At 39.3% G+C, this 17,597-nt stretch overlaps 1 protein-coding gene across 2 annotated transcripts in view; it reads right to left on the bottom strand.

The window, feature by feature from the left end:
* Positions 1-17,597, bottom strand: part of LIPK (lipase family member K) — a 48,303-nt gene that overhangs the window by 14,379 nt on the left and 16,327 nt on the right. The window contains exons 2-7 of one of the 2 annotated variants that reach the window (XM_001138639.4): positions 15,509-15,624; positions 13,227-13,344; positions 8,949-9,147; positions 7,843-7,952; positions 6,486-6,622; positions 1,248-1,394 (exon numbers count right to left, since the gene is read on the bottom strand). In XM_001138639.4, coding sequence (XP_001138639.2) covers positions 1,248-1,394; positions 6,486-6,622; positions 7,843-7,952; positions 8,949-9,147; positions 13,227-13,344; positions 15,509-15,613 — 816 coding nt within the window. In that variant the 5' untranslated portion in view covers positions 15,614-15,624. Of the gene's footprint in view, positions 1-1,247; positions 1,395-6,485; positions 6,623-7,842; positions 7,953-8,948; positions 9,148-13,226; positions 13,345-15,508; positions 15,625-17,597 lie in introns of those variants that run through there. The other variant, XM_054659764.1, reaches the window with a different exon arrangement.

Below are 17,597 nucleotides of genomic sequence, written 5' to 3'. Positions count from 1 at the left end.
AAGTAAGCATCAGAAACATCTTAGGGCTTTAAAAATATTTTAACCTACTTATAAGCTATCCAAATGTACTGAATAAAAATCAAAATCTCAAAGGTTGAGTTCTGGACATGTGTATTTTTTCAAAGTTCCACCAATATTACTTATGTACCCCTGGCTATGGTTCTTTGAAACAAATGTCCTTGAAGGTGCTGTAATATTCTGTAAGTTTTGCTTTTTGGCAGAAAGACAAAAGGTGATCTGACAAAAGGTGTCCATACGGACAACAAGGGCCAATGAATACTCAAGGGTGTTATTTTGTGATGTCTTTCTTTAGCAAACTCTTAGGCTATGCTGAGAGGGTGCTTTTAAAATACACTCTTTTGTGTTTGCTTCAAGGTCTTTTTACTCAGCTCTGCCTGCATGATATGCTCTCACCTACATATATCCTTGCATCTAAGTGATAGGAAGCATAGTTTCCATTGTACACTGAGAAAGTGAGAGAGGAACATAGAAAGTCAATGGCTAAGACATGTTTTGCATAAAAAGCCTTTTATAAATCTTGCCTGAAAGCAAGAAAAATTTTAATCAGTGCTTTCTACTGACTGGGAGAGTAGGCTCTGGGCAGAAGTTTGTGAGAGAGGTGGAGACCAACTTCAGCCTTATCCTACTTCTGGTTTCAAACACAACTCCTCTCTTTCCCTCCTCCCTCCCCAACTCCTTGGGTCATCATGGAAAGGATCTCAGTTAAATTAGAAATTACTCGACAAGAACCCTGACACTGATCCCTCTCAGTACCCCTTGAACAATAAATTTGTAGCTGTTGTTGAAGAACCATGCCTCCTTTTATCCTTTTGGGTTAAGGAAGTAAGTTGTTCACAAAATAACTTTCCAAATCAACTGTGAAAGTGGAAAATTGGTAAACAAATAAAAATGCAAATGTCTGGACTCACCCCCTGAGATTCTACTTCAGTGGGTCTGACATAAGGCGTAGGCACAGCAAGATAAATATCAAAACCATAGCCTTTATCTAAGCGAAGGACGTTTCGGGTAAGAAGAGATGAGAATTGTTGGCAGAAAAGCTTTCTTCTCAAATCCTCCTATGAAAGCAAGTGGACTCTCAACCCTCATTGGAAGCCATGAATGTAGTAATTACATTCCAAATGCAAAAAGGAAACCTTGAATTGCAGTTGCCATACAATCCAGAATAACTTTCATCACCTCTGTGCAACAAAACAAATGTTTTCCCAGACCCAATTACTTACACCTACCATATTTAAGTTTTGCGGATCAAATCCACTCAGAGTAAATAGGAAGTTGCTGCAAATATGACGGAATAGCTTTCGATTGCATACTTTGGTGGCAATGAATTGGTCAAACAATGTATGAGGGTGGAACATTTTGTCACCAAACAACACCTACAAGATAATTTAAAACACCATCAAATCTTACAGGCGTGGATATCAAAAGTGGAGAAAGAGATAGTTCAAAGAAGGACTGCACAGTATTAGGTGACATCTGCTCAGTGTTGGTCCTTAGTGAAATCATGAGGCTTGTTATTAGCTTTGTAATCCTTCCAATGCACCTCTTAATGGCTTTTCCCAAAAATCTTTAATTGGGGTGGTTTTTAGAATGCCCCTTGAGAAACTAGTTCCCACAGGAAATTAGTAAGACTTTGGAGTGAGGCATACATGTGTTTCATTCTGGATTCAAACACGTTCTATACCTTAGGAGAGTTTTAAATTTCTGTTATTATGAATTTTCTCATCTATAAAATGGAAAAATTTTCTAATGGGTAGGGCTGTTGTGAAGTTAGTAGGTCATGTTTAAAAGACAATTAGTGCAGTTCCTAGCATCTAGCACACATGCAAAGTATTATTTAATTAAAGTATAAATTAATGTAATTATTATTACTATCAAAATTAGTGACTAATACAGACTTCAGCCATTCCTTCCAGAATCCTTCAATGAATTCTTTCTATGACAAAAGCTTAACCCACATAAATGAATCTTTACTAGTGGAATTTCAGGCAGTGTTGCAAGTGAGTTTCTTTGCTTCACAGCTACTAGTTTTATAATCTTGGCATAATAAACTAGATATAAAGGTAAAAAGACATTTTTTAGTTCTTAAAACTTTGGAAACACCTATTTACAGTAAAAATAAACACACATTTCTTCTAGAATTCTTTATTAACCAGAAATTACAACTAAAGAACAGTAATAACTAGCATTTATTCATTTAAGATCTAATTCACTTTAAGATCTTTACTCCGTATTTGGGAAAGCCAACTCCAGGTTTCAGAACAGAGAACCAAGAATCCATTATGGTAGATGTCACCTGTTTCTTAACAGCGTATTTTAATTGTTGATTATTTTATGAACTGGCTATTTTCTTTCACATGGATTTGTTTTGCCAAGCATGGATTGATAAATAAAGCAAGTTATTGATAAATAAAACATAAATTTGTTTACCGGTTAAAGTCAGATCCTGCCTTTTACTTTAATTATTTATTTGTGTGACAATCTATTTAAATTGTCACACTTAAAAACATGAAGTAAATGTCAACATTATTTTAAAAGAGAAGCTCATTTTATGAGTGTATGCTGCTACTATTATTAAATTATTATGGGGACATTTACACTGGAAGAATTACAATTTGGCAAGTTTAATTATCTAGGGTATTATCTAAGTGTCCTAGTGATTGAGATAAAATGAAGAGTCTGGAATCAATCAGATAATATGTACAAGGCTTATTATTACTTTCCAGACCTAAAGAATTGAGAAGTATGGTTTGAACTAGTTTAACATATTGTTGTCCTTCCTTTCCCTTCCCTTTTTCTTCTTCCTCCTCTTCTTCCTCCTCCTCTTCCTTCTGTCTTCTCTCCCTCTCCCTCTCCCTCTCCCTCCTTCCCTTCTTTTTTCCCTGCCTCCATCCCTCTCTTCCTCTCTTGGACAGGAAGAGGAGTATGAAATCTTGGTACTTCTTTTATTCCATTAATATTCCATGGAATATCAAATATTCCATTAAATAAAGATTATATCTGACTATACAAGATAATCTCTGTTCTGAAACCTGGAGTTAGCTTTCCCAAATACGGAGTAAATTAGCAGGACATTCTCTGATTCCATTCTACCTCAATATCCTGTGACTCAGCAAAATTACTATGCATTTACTCAAAGGTGAATAATTTCTCCTTTACCCTAAGCTAAAAGAGAGGATATTAATGCAGGCCAGCCAGCAGTATAGCACCTATATACAGAGTAGCAAACATGCCAACTTGTAGATATAATTCCAAGTTGGCTCTGGAGGAGGCATATTTGTCACATAACAGCAGGGAGCCAGGCTCCTTCTAGTAGCTCTTTTGGTATGTGTGAGAATTAGAAAAGGCACCCCTCTTTCTGGCAACATGGCCCCATGCCAGGGCATATGGCTTGCCAAGCAGAACATGGGCTGGATTCAGTCCTCAACAACCCACTGAGCTGGTCACCCTTGTTCACTAACTTCTTCAGGTTGGCATTGAAAAAGTGGAAAAAGACTTTTTTTTCCACCTATAAAAAAGACTGTTGACCATGGGTTGCCTGGTCAGATCTGGGTTCAAATTCTCGCCCTGCCGTCCATTAGCTGGGTGACTGGGGACAGGCTGCTTAGGCTCTCTGAGCCTCAAGTTCTTCTTTTAAGAAATGGAGACAGTACTAACAATCTTTAATGTTGTAGAGACACGTCAAAAGCAAAGGATCAAAGCGATCTATAGGTCAGAAAGAAAGTAGAATGACAAGAACACAAACGCATAAATGTCCAGGGGCAAAATGGGAGGTGAGGAAGGGGGAATGGATGAATGAATTTCTCAACTTGACGAACTCTACTCATTCTATCAATGTGAAAATTGAGGCTTAGCATGGTTAAATAACTTGTCCAAGGTTACAATAGGCAGGAGGCAGGGGCAGAATGTGAACCCAGTTCTGTCTGACTTAAGTCTTTATGCTTTATACTCAATTCAGTTCAACTCTCATGAACTGAGTTGAATGTAATAGAAATGGAGCAACTGAAAGAAATGGCAGCATCAATGAAAAGGAAGTGCTAATCAGAGAGAGAAAAAAGGTTGTCTCAGTCCAGAAGCTCCCATAAAAAAGGAAGCCTTTCACCAAGCATGCCTGCGAGCATCTGGCTGATGGGAGAGGAGAGGAGAAAGAAAGCCTGTTCCTCAAAAAGTCAAAAATATACCTAAACGTTGTCTATCATTTCATTGTCATATCTTACGATTATTTTTTGTTGCACAACTCTTGTTCCAATCCCCAATATCTATCAGCTGATGTGTTAACAATAACCCCATAATCATTCTTCTCATCTGTGCACAACTCTTGTCCAATCCCCAACATCTATCAGCTGATGTGTTAACAATAACTCCATAATGATTCTCCTAATCTTTCACCCTTCTTGATGTCCTTTACCCTCATCTGCTTACATTTGGTTCCCAGGGGAATCTTTCTAAAAAGGGGCATTATGCGTGTCATTCCTCTGTGCAAATATTTCCATGCTCCCCAATTACTTATATAATACATTCCAAATTCATTAATTTGGCGCTCAAATCCCTTTATCATCTGCCTCTACATTTCCAACATGATTTCTCATACTCTCCTTCACAAATACTAATATAAATCTCCAGTAAAGTGAGTTATGTGTGGTTCTCCGTGGCCTGAGCTTCACCACTTCAATGTTGCTCATGTTTCTCTCTTGTTTCACAAAGCCTTTCTATACCACACTTTATAATGAAATCATATCCTTAAGCCCAAACTAAAATGCCATCTTATCCAAAAAGTATTTTGTGATTCCAACAGCTAGCAGTATTTTTCTTTTCTCTGAGTTTGCCTAGCAATGTTTTTACTCTGTCATTATAATACTGGAATTTCTACTAGGAATTAGTAGGTCATATGTGGCAGTTCTTCTATTGGTACTATAGTTCCTCTATTGGAGTTATAATTTAGAAAGGGCAATCATTCTAAAGTTACAGATTTGATCAAGCCACTTTTCTATTTAATATTCTTCAATGGCCTCCCTTCATTAACAGAACAAAGTCTAAACTCCTAGACATGACACTACTTCCTTCCATTGCCCCCTAATACCTCCTTAGTTGAATCCCATTCTACTCTCACATACACCCTATTTTTTACTCATACCAACAAGCTGAAAAGTTTCCTTGTAGACATAGCTGTTTCCTAATGCCAGGGCCTTGAAGTAGTAGCTCCTAGATATCTTTTGGCTGAATTAACTTGAATTGCACCACATCCTACACACGTCAGGGTATGCAGAAGTTTGAAGAGAGCTGTGCAAATGAAGAGGAATGGAAAGATCTCACCACCCCAAAATATCTCTTAATTGTGTGGGAATACTGAAATAATTAAGCAAAAAGTCTGACATTGTTTACTTAATAGTAGGAGCAGGCCAGAGTGAAATCTCAATGGTATAAGAGGCCCAAGTACCAACAGGCAATGTAAGCATGTTTTGTTGTTTTCAGGTGGTTTTTCTGCTACCTGTCTTTCTGGGATGTATAGATATGAACTTCAATCACCATAGGCTAATTTGCTTAGCTCTCAACAACAAGAATCTTCGGTAAATCTTCAGGCTTCTGTCAGAATTGTTTCACTTTCATCTGCTCTCATTGAAATCACTGAACCGTGCAATCACCACCATGGGAGTTATTACCATCAGAGAAGCCCATGTTAAAATACAAGAAGAAAACACACCAACCCATGCAATGCAATTTACCTGGACTAGATAAATGATCAGATTAGTTAGCTGTCAACTAGAGGAGATTAGGAGGCCTAGAGTTTTGCCTGGGTTTTGGGAATTGTCAAAATGACAGCCTGTAAAGTGTCAGGAAATGAAACAAGGTTGGGCATTTAGTGATGGAGGACGGTACATTCTATAAAACTAATGATAACAAAAACAATTGTTAACATTTATTAAAGGTTTACAATATGCAATACATTGTTTTAGAGGATATGCTGTATTAATTTACTTAGTCCTCAGGGTAGCCCTATGAGTAAGAACTATTATTATCCCCACATTACAGATGAAGAGAACTTAAGGTCTTGACCAAATTTACCCAGCCTGCAAATCATAGAAATAACATTCAAACACACACCATCTGATTCCATGCTGTGAACTCAACCACCACTGCCCCTAAAAAATTAGGGATCACTAGAAAAATTCAATCTACTAAATTCAACAAACCAATCAATCAAATAAGTTCTCTCTATCTGTGGTTGAGGAATGGCGCAGCAGACACGTTTCTAGACATAGATGAAGAAAGTAGGGCAGATTAGCAACAGGGGGAGTTCCCTGAACTCTGCTAATAAGATTGCATACATCATCAGTGAACTTACATGGATATCTTGAATACCTATTATTTTCTCAGAAGTTTGTAAAATGTCATTGGTCTTCTGTTGAAATCAATGGAAATAGAGCTACTTTTAGTTATTTCAGATTAAAACTTGGGAAGTCACATACCTTAACTACTCGCCTGGAAAGGGTTGTTAGTTTTTTCATAGGACTTTGGGTGTATTTAACTGTGACAACTGGAGCCAGTGCAAAAAATATCTTAATCTTTTTAGCCAGTTCTGGGTTTGTAGAAAATGCTATAAAAGCTGAAATGGAAGAAGACAGTAGTTCATAGTTTTCAGATAATTATTTGTTCATCTTAAGTTGTAGTAAATGTAGCCATATTAAAAACAAAACAAAAAACAACATAGAATTATAGCCATTTGTAGAGAAGAATTTCTCAATTTCTCAAGGGTGGAATTGGATAATTCAGAATAAAGTGTTTCCTGTCCCTGGGGAGTGCAAGGAGGGAGGGTTCCAACATCTACTGTGGGGCATGTCTAGGTAAACTCCAAAGCCCATTCCAGCTTGACCATAGTCGTGGTATCAGACAAAATTACAGGAAGCTGTAATTTTGGCTTCCTATTTACTAGCTATGTGACCTCCCCTGTGTGAGTCTTGGTTTTCTCAGTCTGTAAATGTGGATGGTAAAATCTTTATAGGATTTATACATTTATAAAAGTAAAATGTATGTAAGTTACATGTGTTTACCTTTATAACCTTTGTGTCTATAATCTTTATTAAATATATGAAATGTAAGATGTTACTTGGGAATATCACCATTAGAACGGATTCCTCACTTCAACCATTTGTGTAGCATGGATGATAGTGGTTTTAGATGTTTGCGTCTCAGTCCAATGAGAGAATGTATGTAAGATGTGTGATACAGTACAAGTACAAGTATGTGAAGACCTACTTTACACCAGAATTCTGATTTTAAGAATTAAGATATAGAAAACAGACTGGTGGAAATCCTGTTGATATTGTTGAGGCCTGTAGCCAAAGTGAGAACAGTAAGGGGACAAATGGGCCTCACAACACTGCCAACATAGCCCTGCCACATCTGGCCTACTCCAATGCCTCCCTGGCAACTAAAAGTCATACTGATTGTAGCATATAATCGCTGAGTTTTGTAATCTCTGCTTTCTTTCTAGTGTCCCTCACTAGACTGTGAGATCTTCAAGGAAAGAATGAATACCATATTTATCTCTGCTTCCTCAGCATATAACAGTGTCTGACAAATGTTTGTTGGGGGCACAAATGAATAATTCTTCCTCTTTCAGGCTTATGTATCAACCTCCAAATTTAGTATTGAGGGAAAATTCCCTATTGTCATTCTTATTTTATTTACACTACGGAAATTAGCCAGAGGAAATGGTTTCCCAGTTCAAGCCCCCAAGCACAGAGGGAAGAAATACTGACCCCGTTCCATGAATATGGAAGAAGAGCCCCTGACATTCTCTGATCACATCTGCCCCGAACACACCTATGGTGGTGCCTTGTGAGTGGCCCACGTAGTAGAGTCGCTTCTGTCCAGTTTTCTCTATGATAAAATTGATTGTGGCTGGAAGGTCATATTTAGCCATCTCATCCAAACTATCAAAAAGAAGGAATAACAAATTAGAAAAGTCATCTCATTGTTAGGCCTAGAACATTTAAACACGTTCAGTGAAGACATAAATACTTTGATTTTATTAAATATAAGACTAGTGTCGATATATGATATTAGGCATCTATGCAACTTTTAAGGGTGTCACCTTGATTGCAAGTCAACATTTTTAAGAAACTGAAATCAGAAAAATTTGATTTGTCGAGGCCTACTGATGCTTTTCTTGCAAGGCTAGTCGTATTCACTTAATTCTATAACAGATTTACCAAGCTCCTCTGAAAAGAGCAATTACCTGGAATGCTTATCTAAAGGAGAGAATAATAAAGCAAACAGATTTGCAGACCTCAGCCCAGACTGACTGAATCAGAATTTCCTGGGAAGAGACCCAGTAATCTGCATATTTAACAATGACCTCAGTTACTTCTGATCCTGTGTATAGTTTAAGAAATACTTACCTAGGGAATTTTCTAGTCATTTGCAAGGGTGCAATGGACTATGGCATAGAATTAGGAAATGCCAATGGTTTCCAGAAAGAAGGCAGGCAACGAGGCCAAGGAACATAGGATTTTCATGACCTCCAAGGCATGGTTCTTAGCTCCCATGCCAGTGCATCAGTTTGCTCCTGTGACCAGGTAGGCGTGGCTTCTGAAGTAGACAGCACCCTCAGGCGCTGCTGCTGGCAGCACTGTTGCTTAGCTATTCTGTAATCAGGCTTTCTTCTTACTTCCCCCAGAACATACACACACACACTCACTCACACGCAGACACCAGGACGGAGGCAGGAGTTCTAAAACAGCCATGCAATAATAATGACAGTTCTTTAGAGCCTGTGAAGAAAGTTTGGGTAGAGAAAGAAAGGTTTGTTTCCTTCTAGTGGATTCCGTTGGGTGCATTTGGACACAAAACAGGAAAAAAATCACTAGGTGTTCATACATATGCATGAGGAAAGTACACACTTTATTCATTAATAGGTTGCTCTTTACCTGAAGGCCCAGTATTCTGGTGATTTCGGTGACAATTTAAGGTGTTTTCTGGACCAAGTGTTTCCTCGGCTGTTCCCCAACCACACGTCATAACCACTATCTGCCAGAAGGAAAGCCAAACTGTTGTTGGGCAGGTTGCAAATCCAGTTACTGGCAGATGCAATTAAGCCATGCTGCAAATACACAGCAGGCTTTGGAGCTGCAAAACACAGGCAACAAGAATTTCATATTTGAACTTTCTCAGTGTGTACAAGAAAAATCTCATTCCTGAATTTCTGTAGTATAAAAGAAAGGTTAAGAGATAAAATTTGATGCCAGGCAAACCTGGGATCTAGTCCCTTCTGAGCTACTTACTTGGGTAAGTTATTTAAGTTCTCTGTCTTGTTTTCTCATTTGTAAGGGATTATATACAATGTATTGTATTATGTAAGTGTGGAAGTTAGTTTGCCCTAGTTCAAAATCCCTTAGATACGCATGAACTCCTTTGTGCCTCAGTTAACCTATCTGTATAATGGGAAATAATAATAAATGCTATCTCCTAGGGTATTTATAAGAATTCGATGAGAACTAAAACATGTAAAAGGCTGTCTGGTTGCCAGGCGTGGTGGCTCACGCCTATAATCTCAGCACTTTGGGAAGCTGAGGCGGGCAGATCACGAGGTCAGGAGATCGAGGCCATCCTGGCTAACACAGTGAAACCCCATCTCTACTAAAAAATACAAAAAAACTAGCCGGGCATGGTGGCGGGCGTTGTAGTCCCAGCTACTCCGGAGGCTGAGGCAGGAAAATGGCGTGAACTTGGGAGGCGGAGCTTGCAGTGAGCCGAGATCGCCACACTGCACTCCAGCCTGGGCGACAGAGCAAGACTCCGTCTCAAAACAAAACAAAACAAAACAAAAAAAAGCTGTCTGGCACAGTAAATATATATTAGCTCTATTACTGTTACTTATATTAATAGCATTATATTTTTCAAGACTCATCTGATTAAAAACTTAAATTTTTTTCAAAATAATAAAAACAATAATTAAAATGCCATTTGTTGACTGCTCATTGGATGTCAAGCACTATGCTAAGTTTTATAGGCACTGCTTCATTTCATTTGAATTGTTAGAAAGCAAAAAACAAGGTTGTAAGTAGAAATTTACAGTTTAAAATTGCTAATATGATACAAAAATCCTATTCCCAATGTAAAATAGGAACATTTCAACTAAAAAAGAGAAAGGAAAAAGAAAGAAGTGAGAAAGTGTGGAAAAAGAAGAGAGGGAAGAAGTGACTAGGCTTTTCCTGTGCTTTATAAGTGGTTTGTGATGCTGTGTTGAATCTCAGGACTCTACCTCAGGTCACTTTTGGAACTAGAGTGGCTTCCTGAGAGTGAGTAAGTTGTACTCTCAGAGAGCCTTCAGCCATCGGGACCAAGGAACTAAGAGTCTATGTCCATTTTTCCACCTTTTGGAATAGAGGGAAAGAAGAGGTGTTACTAACTCTGCCAAAGTTAAGTACCATTAAATAGTCAAGTACCATCAGGCCTCTTTGATCTGAATCTGAGACAAATCACAGGGATCTCAGATTAGAAAGAGAGTTTCTCATTGTACATCTTTTTGTCTCATGAATTTTGGCAGCTACGTGATAGAAATGACAAGAGAAAAGTTTGAAGAGACTTAAAAGTTCTCTTGAGTATTTACAAAGTTATTTGTAATTATGGAGTTATTTTGGGAAATAATTGGCTCTGTAAAGCCAGCAACACCATTATATCTTCCTCTCTTTTTAGAAATCTAGAGTTTTTCTTTAAATAAATAGTCTTTCTGATATTGAGAAGTTTTGTTATTCGACATGTCAAAGTATAAAATGAACTAAGAAGAGAGAGAAGAAAGCAAGAGCAAATAGTTTCTGGGAAATGAATTGCTCTTCCCCCGCCCCCCCCCCCCCCCCCCCGCTACAGATTGCATTGCATTGCATTGCGGGGAGCTAGAATTGGCTCTTTAATGAAGTTTAAGCACAGAACTGATAGGAACTAATAGGGTCTTTTTTGCAGAGATTCCTGAGGATACCTGAGGCTCTATTTTAGAAAAAAAAAAATAGAATTGTTTTTTCAGTTGGAGGCAAGGGCAAGAGGTGTACCCTAGGCAGCAAACTATCCCTGTAGGGTGGGCTGAGAGCTAGGGCTGAGCATCAGATGGGTCTCCAGTTGCCCATGCTCCCCTGCACAGCTGCCTCCCCAGCAGGATGTGGGACAGCCACAGGAAGGGTAAGCTAAGAAGTGCTGCCGTGGACATTCACTTGGGCAGGACATCAGAGGACTCGGATACCAGCTTCCCATTGCAGGGGTCAATCTTCTTCACAACTATGGCCCTGCAGGAGCTGGTGCGGCTGAAAGAGCCGGAGTCCCCGCCACAGTCAAAGCTGGACTGGAAGGAGTCCAGGCCATAGCTGAGGGCAGAGCTTGTGAGGCCGAGCCCAGCCCACCTGGGTAGCCACTGCTGGTCCTCCTATGCATACACCTGCTCTGCGTCCCAGACTCCAGCGGGCTCTCCTCGCCCTCCAGCAGCTTCCTGTAGGTGGCGCTCTCGATGCCCAAGGCCAGCTTGACATTCATCAGCTCCAGGTTCCGGTGAAGCTACGGCGCCCTCTCCTGTTTGGTCCGCTATAGGGCGGCCTCCAGCTCTGCAGGCTCAGCGTTGAGTCCTTAATGGCGGACTCCCCACGCTGCTCTGACTTCTCTGGCCTTTGAGGCCTTCAGTCTCATCCTGGAGCCGGCTGATGTTTCGGTTCACCTGGAAGATCCTCTTCCTGCGACACAGCTCATTCTCAGCCTTCCCAGCCAAGGCCTGCAGCGCCTCATACTCGACCTGGTGGTGCATGCTCTCGGCCTTGGCCCAGCTGCGCCTGGCGATCTCCTGGTACTGGGCGGAGACCTCGAGATGATGCCATCCATGTCCAGGACTCGGCTATTGTCCAGGGATAGGACCAGAGATGTGGCCGAGATCTGGGACTGCAGCTCACAGATCTTCTCTTCTCCTGGGGCAGCCCTTTTAGGCGAGACTACTTATTCTACGTTGTTCATGTAAGCTTTAACCACATCCTTCTTGATGAGGAAAATTCGTTCTCCATCTCTATATGCTTGTTGATCTCATCCTGGTACTTACTCTTGAAGTCCTCCACCAGCACCTGCATGTTGTCAAGCTCCACCTCCACCTTCAGCTTCTGGTCCCATGTGTCCAGCTGCCGCAGAAAGTTGTTGGTGCAGCTCTCCATGTTGTCCACGTTCTCCCAGCTGTCTTCTGCTGCTGCAGGCTCCACATGGTCTCCAGCATCTTGTTCTGCTGCTCCAGGAACCACACTTTGTCAATGAAGGAGGCAAACTTGTTCAGGTTCTTGATCTGCTTCTTCTCCTGGGTGTTCACAGCATGGATGTTGGGATCCACCTCCACCTTTAGGGAGCTCAGCAGACTCTGGGTCACAGTGAAAATTGTGATGCCTCCCATATCACCAGCCCCAGCATAGACCTCACCCAGACCCATGCTGGTGCCCAGGCCACCCAGAAAGCTGCTACCTACCTGGAAGAAGCTTGAGGATCTGATACAAGCACTGGGTATGCTCCTGTACCAACAGCTGCTGAAGGCGGAGTTCTGGGTCACCCTGATGGACATGGTGGAGGCTGGAGTGAAGGCAGGTAGGCTAAACTAGATGGTGATTTGACAAGCTGAGATGCTGTTGCTAGGTGGGAGCTAATAGGGTAATATTTACTTTAAACCATGAAATCACACAGACTTGGGTCCAGAACTGACTACAAATAGTTTAATACCAGTGAGAAGACATTGTAGTAGTTGAAGACATTATATCCAAACCTGGATTTGAATGATTATTGAAGCTGAAAGTTGTCAGATTAGAGAGAAATTTAGAAGGAAAAATTGATAGATGGCGATGATAGGTTGCACGTAGAAGGTGAGGGAGAGTTGGTATCAAGAATAACCCCTAGATTTCTGATTTTCAAAACAGGACAGAGATATCACTAGGGTAAGAACACGATGTGTTTTTGTGTTTGCTTGGTAGGAAGACAAAGTCATGAAGAAAAGGAGTGACCAGATAAACAGTGTATATAAAAGTGACTTAAAACTTCAAAGTTACACAAATTAAACAGAGAGGTGGGGGGTGATAATTTTTCTCCTTTAATGGAAAGGACTGCTAAGAATTTCAGAACAAAAACTGCTTGACTTCTCCCAGGACATCTAAGTACCTCTGCTTTAAGTATTTTTCCTTTCATAACAAAATAAATAATACCTGTCCTCCCTGGGCATCCTCTTCCATGTGGAATCCTATAAATTCCAAGGATATAACCATCTTTTGTTGTAACATCATACTCTTCATAAGGATAACCCCAGTAAGAAATAATCTGGCTCTAAAAAGAGGAAAGGAAATATATATAAATTAAATTAAATATATATAAATTAAATATATCTCTTAATTTTTACACATGAATTACAACATAGTACTTTATTTGTCTGCTTGTTTGTTTGTTTGAGACGGGTCTCACTGTGTTCCCTGGGCTGGAGTGCAGTGGTGTGGTCTTGGCTCACTGCAGCCTTCGCCTCCTCGGCTCAAGCTATCCTCCCACCTCAGTCTTCCAAGTAGCTGGAACTACAGGCACCTGCCCCAATGCCCAGCTACATTTTTTGTATGTTTTTGTAGAGATGGGGTTTCACCATGTTGCCCAGGCTGGTCTTAAACTCCTCAGCTCAAGGCATTCGTTCCCCTGCCTTAGCCTCCCAAAGTGCTAGGATTATAGGTGTGAGCCTCCCTGCTTGGCCACAATGTAGTACTTTAAATTGCACCTACTGTTTATCACTCTATGTGCCGTGATGGCATGTAATATTCCTATGAGGATAATTTAAGAGTGATTTCTAGGAGTTACATTAAGAGGCATAGGTAAGTCTGGGTGGGGTGACCCTACATTCTTGTTTGCTCAGGACACTCTGGTTTTGCCTGGTGGCCTGGTATTATTAAAGCACCCTAGTTTGCTTTGATGAAAATTATATGGTCATCTAATGAGGGAAACCACAGGGAATTGTGGAGTACCCTGTGGCTAACAACAAGTGATCTATTACCAAACAGACTTGAAAGAAGAGGGGAGGAAGCAGTTACTGGAAGCCCGAAGGAGAAAGTTAAGCTGAGATAACCAAATTGAGGAAGACAGCTTGTCTAAGTTGACTTCACAGGGAGGAAGCCAGGGCAATAAAAAATCAAACCTTACTGGCCTATTTCTTTCCATCTCCTGCTCACCATTTCCATTGGCTGAATTGAACTGAAAACCAAAAGTCAAGGGAGCTTGTTGACCTGTCCTTACAGTTCAGCCTCTTGGGCAGAGAGAAAGGTGTTAAAGAACAGAGAGTGAGCCTAGAGGGGTCAGAAAAGATACCCCACCTGCAGATATACAAAGAAGAGGTGAATTAGTGATTACTGGTATCTTCTGCGTAGAGGTTTACATTCCTTGTCTCATTAACCTTATAAGAGGCCTTTGAGATGGAATTGTACCATTTACAGTTGAGAAAACTTATGTTCAGGTAGATTAACAATTTATCCAAGATTATATACCAGGAAGAGATAAAAAGATTAATGCTAAAGTAAGTTTAACTCCAAAGCTTATGCCTTAATCAAAGGATTATGCATTTTCCCAAGTCAGACACAGAGATGCATGTATAAATTGTGGGCTACACAGAGCAGTGGTGAAGAGCCCAGGCTCTGGAGACAGACTGTGACATTGTGAGGATTATATGTAATATGTGTAGAACAATGCCTAACATAAATGCTTTATAGATGATTGTTCTTATCATTATAGAAGGATTAAAAGCTAAAAATCCCTCATGCTAGAGAGAGAAAAATTATGTGAGTTCAACAGTGTGGTAGGAGATCAAGGGTACTTGCTGGATACTTTGGAGAGAGGAACAAGAAGAGATACTGATGAAAAAAAACTTTGGCAGTTTCGTTCTTTTTATGGTTCTAATACAACTTGCGTATGGTACAGGACAGCAATTGTGCGCCGTTTATATAGGAGAATGGAGTATATTATCTGAATGAATTCTGTAGTAGATATTTGTCATTTGGCCTTTTTTTCTTTGCCTAACACTATTCCATTCCACTTCTGATATGAATTCCTGAATGTTAAAATACTTTGGTAATAAACAACAGAAACCAACACTGGCTTATGAAACCAAAAAAGCGTGTTGGGATAGCTCACAAAATCAAAGAAACTGCTCTATCAAAAACCTCGGGGAAAACTCAAAGATACTCTATAGAGATCATCTGTATTGAGTCATGAAACTTCTCTTTAGGAAGCCACCACTGGATGGTAGTTCAAACCACCAGGAGATGGACTATTACTGCCCCAACTTGGGTCAGATCTTTTAATTCTTGGATTAGTTAGCCATATCAAGAAACAGGAGAGGAAGCACAGACTTAGTCACTGGAGGAATTGCTGAAAACTAAGAAGGCACACCAGTTGTATCTAAAATGCTGAAATATGAATAATTCCTTATTTTAGCATTTTTTCTTAATAAATGACTTACAATATTCATATTAGCTTCAGGGTTTGCATTGTTTCCTTTCTTGTCATAACCATACATAGATCCAAGAAGAAGCATCCAGCATGCTGCTGCTAAAAGCTGCCACATTTGGGATCTGCCTAGGAAAGGAAATTTAATACATTTGTCATCAAAGATAAATTCTACGAAGTGAAATTTGGTGTAATCTTTTTATAACACTGCTATGAGAGAGAGCAGAAACATACTTCTAGGCTGTGCTTTAACCAGTAGAATACTGAATTATACAACATTCATTCCATGAAAAATCTAAAATGACTTTTTAGTAAGAAAAGAAAAGAAAGGCACAAGGAAAGAAGAAAAGAGGGAATGAATGGAAAGGAACAGAGAAACCAATCAACCAAGTTTCCAGTAGATAACTGGACAAAAGAGGGAATAGATAATGTGTAGAAAAGAAATATAATGGCCAATAAATTAATCAAAGCACATTTGGTATCTCTAGTTATTAGATTGGTTGGTACTTTTTTCTGATGGTAGAGTTAATCACTGGCAAAACCTTTATGAAAAAAATTTGTTAACATGTCTTGTAAATTTAAAAGTATTCATAACCTTCACTCAGTAATTTTGTTTTCAGGAATCTATCTAAAAGAAAAATGACGTGTATATAAACACTGGGTATAAAATTATTTCTTATTATATATCTTAAGACAGTAAAATTTCCTGAAGTAAGAGACTGGTGACCTAAATTATGGGTGAGAAAAAATGGAATTATTCAGTCATCAAATATTATGCTTATGTGTGATATGTGAAAATTCCTACTACATAATACATAGGGAAAAACAGACTTCAAATTGTGCATATATTTTGAGTTCAATGATGACACAAACCATAATAGAAAAAAAAAGCCTAAACATCAAATTTTAATTATAGTTATATCTAGATGGTGAATATTTGGATGATTATTTTCTCATTTTTAAAGTGTTTTTCACACTTTCTAAATTTTCTATATCCAGTATTACTTTATCATAGGAAAAACATTATTATTTAAACTTTTTTAAAAATTGTGAACATTGTGGAGAGAAAAAGATTATGAGTATTTCTCATTTGTCTTTGAAACTACTTAAGTTTAAAGCAAAGAACAACTTTGCAAAAACAACCAAGGGGAACATTTTTCAGGAGGGCTTCCTTTTACAGTTACTTATAAAATACAGATCTTCAAATTATGTTAGAAAATACACGCTCCCTGCTAATCTGTTTTGTTATTGTATAGTAATATAATATATTGACATATAAATTAATACAGATTAATATAGCTTGATTCTGGTGCAACTCTATGGCAGCAATAATAATATCATCTTCAGAAGCAATAATTATTACTGCTGTCATAACTGCTCTTATAACTATGTATTGAGCACCTATTATGTACCAAATAATGTGCCGGACATATATGATTTTATTTTATTCTCAAAATAATTCTAAAGGGTAGGAAATATTGGGCTGGGCATGATGGCTCATGCCTGTAATCCCAGCACTTTGGAAGGCTGAGACGGGCTGATCACTTCAGTCCAGGAGTACGAGACCAGCCTGGGCAACACGGAAAACCCTGTTTCTAAAAAAAGTACAAAAAATTAGCCAGCCATGGTGGCATGCACCTGTAGTCCCAGCTACTCATGGGGCTGAGGTGAGAGGATCACCTGGGCCCAGGAATTTGAGACTCCAGTGAGCTGTGATAGCACCACCACTGAACGCCAGCCTCGGTGACAGAGTGAAACCCTGTCAAAAAAAAAAAAAAAAAAGAAGAAAAAAAATTTAAAAAAGGATGGGAAATATTGTCCTCATTTTATTTAAAATAAAACTGGGTCTTACAAAGTCAAGTAATTTGCCCAACATCAAACAGATGGTCATGGAGGCAGAATCTGAACTCAGGTTGCCTGACTCTAGGAAATGCACATGAAGACTGTGCTCTTAACCACTCCGTCCATTCAGACTAGTTTTACAGGGGCCCTCTGGCTTCTGTGTGTCTAATTAGTGTTTTTCTAAGTATGGCCCATAGACCACAGGCATCATAATCACCATGAAAAACACTGAAGACTCTTAGACATCACACTGAAAACTC

The sequence above is a fragment of the Pan troglodytes genome, chromosome 8 (assembly GCF_028858775.2).
Source record: "Pan troglodytes isolate AG18354 chromosome 8, NHGRI_mPanTro3-v2.0_pri, whole genome shotgun sequence".
In the NCBI taxonomy this organism is placed as follows: domain Eukaryota; kingdom Metazoa; phylum Chordata; class Mammalia; order Primates; family Hominidae; genus Pan; species Pan troglodytes.
The sequence above is the reverse complement of the archived record's forward strand: the minus strand, read 5'-3'. Positions and strand labels throughout refer to the sequence as shown.